This window comes from Nuphar pumila, chromosome 5, assembly GCF_984573655.1.
Source record: "Nuphar pumila chromosome 5, dmNupPumi1.hap1.1, whole genome shotgun sequence".
Lineage (NCBI taxonomy): Eukaryota > Viridiplantae > Streptophyta > Magnoliopsida > Nymphaeales > Nymphaeaceae > Nuphar > Nuphar pumila.
The window spans coordinates 114767763-114776302 of record NC_143253.1 but is presented as its reverse complement, the minus strand read 5'-3'; the positions used below and the strand labels follow the sequence as shown (position 1 = coordinate 114776302).

The window sequence follows — 8540 nt, the reverse complement described above, 5'->3', positions numbered from 1 at the left end:
ACTGGCCTTCCTCTCTTTCGGTTCTAGGTCTAAGACCCCAGATCCATGGACCCTGCACAAGAGTCCCATGGCCCACCCTTTAAAACTAAAAACAGGACAAGATCCAAAGCAAAAGGAGACCATGATTTATAAACACACACACACACACACACACATTCCATCCCTAACAAGTGGAAAACATAAACATTAAGACATTAATAGAGAGACACATATTGACTTTCTACTTGAAGAGAGCCAGGTCATGTGACCACCCCAAGGTGGGTGCTTGCCACGTGTGCAGGTCACGTGCGGAGAGGCTTGTTGTCATGGTTGAGGGAGGAAGGGGGCATCATGTTGGTGATCTTGGGTTCATGCTTGAGGTAGCCCATCTCCATGGCATCATCAGCACACTTGGCTTGGCCGCCTTCATCTCCCTTGCTGCTGCTGCTCACCACCTTCTTCTTACTGTCATCCCCATCCCAATCTCTATAGATAGCATACAGGATGAGTTGCAGGGTCCCAAGCCCACATCCAAACCCGTTAGGTACCTGCCCCACAAAATCAAGGGCAACAATTTTTACCAGAGTCAAATTTATATGTCAATCTTCCCAATTTTAATAAGAAACCAATAAAACAATTGAAAATCAGGCACACTTCCCAAAGCATATCTCAAAGAATAGAATCTGAGTAGGTGTCCTGATAAGTATTTGACTGCCCCATCTTTTTCTTCAGAGCTCATCCATAAATCTAATCTTGGATCCCTTGAGCCATGTGTCAAAGTTGATCCAGATTGAAACAAACTAGCTTAGGTCATTTAACTTTTTGTTTGGGTTCTTATGGATCCCACTAGCATAGAATGAGCCCACTAAAACCATGAGCTCAACATCCAAAGGGAAATAACCTAGCCGGGTTGGCAGCAAAACAAAACACTTGGTTTTGACCTTTTTGTGATGCTGGACCAATGCTTCAAAGCCCTCTAACAGGACGAACAAGGTCTAGCCTCGTGGGAGAGAGGATCATGTAAAACGCTGATCAGTGAGATTGGTTTACAACCTTAGAGATTGGTTTGCAACCACAAACCCCACCACCAAAAGTGGTGGGAGTTCCATCATTGTAAACGCTGAATGAGATTGCTAATCATTTTTGGGTTTTGGGTTTTCAGTTTTGGGTTTTGGGTTTTGGGTTTGTGGTTGTAAAAGTTGAATGAGATTGCTAATCATGGAAACCAAAGCTACCGAATAAATATCCATCTGATAGTACTATAGTTAAACTAAAAAAAATATTTAAAAAATTTTCTTGTGTGGCTAATTTTATTCGGATATATGCATTCATTAAATTGCAAGAAACCTAAAGTAAGACAAAACAAATTTTTTTATATTAAAAAAGGGTGAATGGAATTTAGGACACGTACCCTTAAACTCCCTTACGTCCCCTGATCCTAACAGTCGACGACAATTGAATTTATTTCTTCGTTGTTTATCCGAAGGACCGTTTCCCTAGAAACCTGCAAGGGCCTTCCACCTATATTGTGTAGGCCTGACCTACTTGAGGGGTATTTTCGGTATAAAAAAACTGCGAGCCTTATCCAACGGTGACGAAAGCTGCTGTATTGACCTTACTGAGTGCATGTTTGGAATTCAACCTCTTATTTTTATCTATTTCCAAAGAAGTGATTGCCATGGAGGAATGCCTGTATCTCCCCTGTACAACAGCCCCCACCACTTTTTTCTTTTCTTTTCTTTTTTAAGGAAGATCCCCAATGGGTACTATCTCATTTCAGTCAGTTTATAAATGTTGCATATAAAGCTCAATATATAGTTCACTAACTTCAATAATACAAATCAGTTTTTTTCTTTTCCTTTTGTTTGAAAGAAATAGTATCAATCAATTAGAATGTGGGCTCAATAATTCACTACCTTCAAGAATACCAAATATTGAAGAGAGAGAGAGAGAGAATGAGTGAGTACTTACTGCAATAAAGGGGTCGTGGCCAAGAAGGCCATAGACAAACCACGAGGTGCCACAGAGAAAGACGAATAGAGACAGGAAGAAAGGCATGTACTCTACGCTCTTGGTCTTTATCACCAATCTCTGCACACGCCACCATAGCAAAACATAACCAAAAATCAAATTCACTCCTCTCATAGTCACAATAGGAAAACAGACAATAAAAAATCAATTCACTCCTCTCAATACCCCAACAACCATTTTGAGTCATCTCTTCTTACCAACTCAAACAAAAATCGAGAATGACAAACTTACCCTCCCCATTTATTAGAACAGATTTTGTATCACCATCGAGGACGGCTATCATTCACAAAGGGCATCTTGGTCATTTGGAGATACCCAATGAAAGAGGCAACAGCAGCAACAAAAATGTTACACTGAGGTAGGTCATAAAAAAGAAGGCTACCCTAAAGCCAACCAAATGTCTTTTGGACCCCTCTGGCCAAATGGCAAATGATGCACCAGCCTTCGGGTTCTTTAACTTTTTAACTTACCTTTCTCTAGAAACGGGACATTATATATATATATATATATATATATATATATATATATATATATATATATATATATATATATATATATATATATATATATATATATATATATAAAAGCCTCTTATTAAGGTGGAAAGCATATTGACCAATATGTCCTAAAGGGGCAAGCTTCAATCTATAGAAGATGTACTGCCTCTTCTAATTTGGAGGACCACTGATGTCGTTTCATTGAAAAGATGAGAACATACATGCTCTAGAGGGAACATTAAAAAGAGTGGAGCAGAAAGCATGAGGGTTGTTTTCAGATAGTGATAATCTAGATTGATCTTACATGCAAAGATACAGAATCATTTGAAGAAAAGACATAAAGCTTATAGGCAGGTGCCTCATAAAGTGAAGGATAGTTACGTAGCAAAATCACCAACACATTCCTCAGCAGTGCACGGAACTAGAATCCTCTCTCTCACAGCAGTCATTTTCTGAAAATAAATTTCGGTGCCCACCGAAGCATCTGGGCGCGGTGAGTAGCCGCAGCACAGATGCCATATATACGAACACGATACTGCCCCCACCAACAAACAAATGACCAGTGTGTCCTTTGAACACCAGATCACTAGAGGTGGAAGAATCGCCACCACCATTAAGTCACCAAATTACTGCTTCAACTTAAGAAGACCAGAGAGAGAGAGAGAGAGAGAGAGAGAGAGAGAGAGAGTTTCAAAATGACCAACATATGCCATAGAGAGAGAAAGAGAGACTCAGAAATAACCAAGAGAATTTCAAGATGACCAACTTATGTTAGAGAGAGAGAGAGTTTAAAAATGACCCACATATGCCATAGAAAGAGAAAAAGAGACTCAGAAATAACCAAGAGAATTTCAAGATGACCAACTTATGCTAGAGAGAGATTTTTTCTCACTCACCATGATGGAGAGAGGGGAGGCGTACATGCAGATGGAGAAGATGGTGGCGGCGAAGCCGCAGAATATCTTCCTGTGCTGCCCGTGGAGCGCCAACAGGGAGACCAGCACCACGCCCGAGAAGACTAGCAGCACCAGCGCCAGCAGCCCTCCCACTTTGGCCCTCACCCTCTTGTCGCTCGCCAGCACCAGGAATATCAGCACGTACACCAACTCGATGACGGCGCCCGCGCCGTTGATCGTGCTCACCTGCAGGTTGTGGGGTGAAACGAACGGCAAGCCATACCACGCCGACAGCAGGCAATTGAGCAGCGTCGCCACGTACGGCACCCCAGAGAACTGCTCCGTCGACCTGCTCTTTATGATCCTCTTGAATGTTATCCTGTAGTCATGTCATGTGTATGCGTGTCATTTTCTTATCATTCAAATATCAAATGCAATGAAGTTGCAAAGTTTTTCTTTCAAAATTAAGAAAAACAGAGTAAATGACTTTTAACAAGGAAAGGTGTATTTCCTCATTTTTTTTTGTGGGAACCAAAGAAATTTTCAAGTGGGGATCATGATTCAATCAAGGCAGACTGCCCACTTTCTTCAGTCAGTTGGGTTTGTGCAGATATGGATTGGAATCTAGGGTTAGGGTTGGTACTGTGGGAGGAAAGTGAGGAAATTGGCCAATCATGATTGTGGCAGGAAAGTGGAGTAGAAAGAAAGGTTTCTTTTGGGTCTCTAGGACTGTGGTCAGAGTTGGAGTGCATGGGTGGGGGAAGCGGTAGGGTAAAGAATAAGAGTAGACCTTGAGGACTCTAAATATGGTGGCAGGGTTATGTTGTTTTTTTTTGAAAGAGGTGGCAGGGTTATGTTTAGGGTCTTAACTTTAGCATGCTCAAGTGGGAAGCTGAAAAACAACGATTGAGAAGTATTAAGATGAAAGATACACAGGAAATGAGATGAAAATTTTGAAATCTGAGATTAGTTTAGCTAGAATGGGGTTTTGGAGGTTGGTTTTTCTACATATTATAAACTGCCTGACCTCTGTCAATGTAATTCTAACAAGGATCAAAATGAAAATGGTACAAGATATTATCCAGATTATCTGAAAACCTTTCTTTGAGCGGTGAAAGAAATCCTAATAAACCTTTAGAACAGAACATGATAAATTTTAACGTTGTTAGCCAAGAGAAAAGAAAAAAGGAATTTCAAAATAACTGAAGAAAAAAGCATCTTTTGGGACTAGAGTTATCTGTGCACACAAGTACAAACACTGTTTTGGCCTTGCAAGCGGTTTTCTTGGAAAAATAACCGTTCAACTGGCATCTTTGGAAAAACCAACTAAGTTTAAACATGGAAAATAAATACATATTCAATAACTAATGGATGTGCCAGGTCCCAAACAAGAAAATAACACAAACCCAACACCCAAAATCAATGGATTAGTAAAGAAAAATCCCAAAGAAAAAGAATTTGAAAGAAGAATACTAATGAATGAAGAAAGAGGATGTTCTTTCTCTCAAAAAAAAGAAAAAGAAAAAAAGAATGAAGAGGATGAGGATACTCACGATGGTGCCAAGAAAAGAAACAGACCAGTAGCATTCCCTATCGCCAACATCAAGAAAGAAGGTGCAACAATTAATAACAAAGATGTAAAAACAACTACAAAAGGTTTTAAAACCTCAATAATGTAACCAACGTGCCTACAACAGGTGGTACTCACCAAAAATCCCAAACACGAAATGCAAAACCTCCATGTATTTCTTCACTTAGTTGTGTTTAAAAAGGAAACCCCACAAAGGAAACGGAGAAGCAAATGCAATAGGCAAGGAGGGTATGCAAGAGACCTAGAGAGAGGAAGAAAATTGATTGGAGAGAGAGAGAGAGAGTGTGTTCCAAGATAAACTTGTGGTGGATAGATGGGAGAGAGGGTGTGAGGGTATATATATAGAGAGAGGGAAATTCATTTCGTCCTAATCCGATTTTTGGGCATTCAGTAAAAGCCTGCACACAGAAACAAATTAGTTAGATGTCAGGGCTGTCCTCCTTTTCTTTTTGTTTTGCTTGGTTAGTAATTTCTCTGTTACGTAGGTGTAATGTGATTTCACACTTTTATTGTGCTGCTACACTTGATCACCCACCATCTTTGGGTACAGCCTGTCAGCGGTGGAGCCCAACAGCTGATAATTGGTGATCAGGTGCAACAGCACACTTAAAATGGTGCAATCACATTGCACCTGATCTCAAATCAAGTTTAATGCTTTAGTCGATGAAGCATTAAATCCTGCTGTGCCTCGTGGTTTTTGTTGGTTGAGAGAGAAAGAGATTCTTTTTCTGTTTATCACTTATTTGAATTTTTGATCTTTGTATTCTGGATAAAAAAAATCAATTGGTTAAAAAGATGACTTTTCGCTTGGGCAGCAACAAGATTGCCATTTTTGTTACGATTTTTCTTTTCTTTTTTCTCTCTTTTTTTCTTCTTCATATTCATGTATGTCATTATTGACTGCACCAGAAGGACCCCCAACCTTGATAAAGTTATTTGGGATGGGTTCCACGAAATTTGTCATTTTGGATAGCGCTAGCATTCTAGCGTAATTCCACAGTTACACTGGAGAAAGTACAGTAGTTGGAAACTAGAATGAGTCAAGAACTGGAACTCTCATGAACCAGCCCAGCATAGAGCCCAGTTGACCTAGTGGGTCAGAGACTTGGATGCACTTGTTTGAGTCATTCCCAGCTGTAGTTACCAGAATTGAAAGAGGATAATGCCAAAGCTCATCCGAGAAGCATAGTGTCAAATAGAGGTGCGAAGCAACAGAGAAGTGATCTTTGGCAAGCGTTGGCTTGGTTAAGAACAAGTATGAGAAGTTGATTCAGCTAAGACTCAGGTGGCATAGCATGTCTCCCTTAATTTAGGAGAGCCTTAATTGACTCACAACAGGCCAATTAGGACAGAACCCAGATTGAATGAATCAGTGTAGTTGTTACGTGTGCCTCGAATTCTGAACCGGCCACTTTGCTTGATGACCCGTTTTCATATAGTTTCCTAAATTTTGCAATTTTTTTTTAATTAGCAAGTAGGAGTTTCCTTGTGTAATTGGGATATCATGTTCATTATAGTGAAACTTTGCTTCCTTTTGCTTTATGGACGTAGGTCATAGACTGAATCATACATACTCTGTGTTATTATTTGGTTGCTATCCTTCTTATTGTTGCGGTTTATTTCAATCTTGCTCGTGATTTCGTAACAATAATCTTCAAGATTCTAACCAAACTCAATTAATTCCAGCCATTCATGAAACATGGAGATTTTGAAGACTTGGCATATATATATATATATATATATATATATATATATATATATATATATATATATATATATATATATATATATATCAAGGGTCCACTGTCACCTAAGTGCACATCCTGTCTTGGTTGATGTTTGATTATGTAAAAATGTACTAGTTCAAAGAGGGCTGGAACATCGACTATCGAAGAGACAGAAGGATTAATCTCTAAGCTAGCAGGGAATGCTATTGGCAGATTTAGTAATTGTATGACTTTAGGATTGTGGGAAATAGAATAAATTAAGTTGGTTACTTGGAGTTGTGATGGAATTATCTATAGTCTAGCCCATAGTGACAAACATCGCGAGATTTATGAAAATCTCGCGATAATATTGCGAGAAATTGCCTGAAAGTTTAGAACGGCAATTTCTCATGAGATTTTCAAAATATCACGAGATTTATGAAAAAACATAAATACCATGATTTAAATGCGATATTTACGTTTTAAACGGCTATTTATTATGAAAGAACCGTGTAATTTTATTTTTAAATAAAATTTATTAATATTTTCTTATAAAAAAATTATTTAAAGAACTTACATTTAAAGAATGCATTCCCCTTTGAAAAGGTTATTATCATAGCAGTTAAGTCGTCCACACTGAGTTTGACACACATCAAAAGAATAGAATTTTTTTTTAGTTTCTTGAAATGCCCTCTACAATAGGCACTGTCTAGCTTGCATTAATTGATCATCACTACAGAGGCAGTACAGAAATTTCACAAGGTAGAAGAAGCATGACTAGTTTAAAACTTACTAAGATAATGCTTTTCTTAGGTATTAATTATCATTATTATTATTGTAATGTAAAGTTGAAGTAGAGCGAACGAAAAAGAACAGATTCTTTGTGACATAGCTGCTGCTGCTGCTGCTTTTCTTCACTCTTCCCCTTTGATGGCACTAAGATCCTATCGCCCCCTCCTCATATGCAGTCCAATTGAAGTTTGGCCTTATGAAGGCTAGCTGGGTATCAAGGCTTTTCCTGCATAGAGCCTTGACTTATGCCCTCAAATAATCTTATGTGGCCATTACATGTAGAAACAAATGCTTATCACCTCTTTAGGCTATTGTTGTTGGCAAATTTCTAGCACAAATGTTCTTACTTGCCATATTCATGAACGGCACGTGGTTTTTTCTAATTTTTCTCAATCAAATGTTGTGTATTCTCCTGACAGTTTGATTGATCAAGTTTTAGGGTATATGTTTCATGGCTACAAATTTAAAGTAGATCATACTACATTTTATCCCTTTTCTCTTTTTTGATAGCTAGTCAAGTAGGAAAGATGGCCCTAGTGGGTTTTGAGCTCAAGACTTCTGGCTTTAGATTCTGAAACTTTAACCAATCCAACGTATTTATCCCCAAAGGAATGTTGGTTGAAGTTCAACCATATGTGTTTAGGGGAATCTTTCCAGTGATCTCCTTTCAATTTAAAAAGGCAATTGATGAGCCCTCCTGAACTACAGTACTCATCTGGTTGGGAGACGACTTGTGAATGTCAACAAAGATGAAAGGGACGTCACCGGTTTGTAGTCCTTGGAGGGCAAGAGGGAATTGGGCTTTTTACAACAGTGAGTAACGTGGTTTCCCTAGAAATCCAAACAAAGAAAAAGGCAACTGCTTGAAAGTGGCAAACATGCCCCCAAAGGGTGTGTTGGCTTAGTGGGGTGGGGTCTTGGCTGCTACCTGGGCAGTCAAGGTTCGGTTCCCATGGGCGTGTGCAAGCCATCGCGTAGCATAGGCGCCGGGGTCCTAGCCTCGAAGTTTTGCGCTGCCAGCACGATGACCATAGGTATGGCAGGCTGA

The 8540-nt window shown here is 39.3% G+C and overlaps 1 protein-coding gene across 1 annotated transcript; it reads right to left on the bottom strand.

Moving 5' to 3' along the window:
• Positions 1–281: 281 nt before the first annotated feature.
• LOC149838242 (bidirectional sugar transporter SWEET1-like) lies at positions 282–5145 on the bottom strand. Its single transcript, XM_090008211.1, has 5 exons — positions 5112–5145; positions 4957–4993; positions 3404–3782; positions 1951–2070; positions 282–527 (listed from the first exon to the last, which is right to left on the bottom strand). The coding sequence occupies exons 1-5, from the start codon at positions 5143–5145 to the stop codon at positions 282–284; spliced, it is 816 nt and encodes a 271-aa protein (XP_089864337.1).
• Positions 5146–8540: the final 3395 nt, after the last annotated feature.

Excerpts from the sequence above, each read along its gene's own strand:
- LOC149838242 (XM_090008211.1), bottom strand. The coding sequence starts at position 5,145 with ATGGAGGTTTTGCATTTCGTGTTTGGGATTTTTG. Across the intron at positions 4,994-5,111 it reads TTTCGTGTTTGGGATTTTTG|GGAATGCTACTGGTCTGTTT; the intron begins GTGAGTACCACC and ends TGTTGGCGATAG. Across the intron at positions 3,783-4,956 it reads TTTCTTTTCTTGGCACCATC|GATAACATTCAAGAGGATCA; the intron begins GTGAGTATCCTC and ends ACATGACTACAG.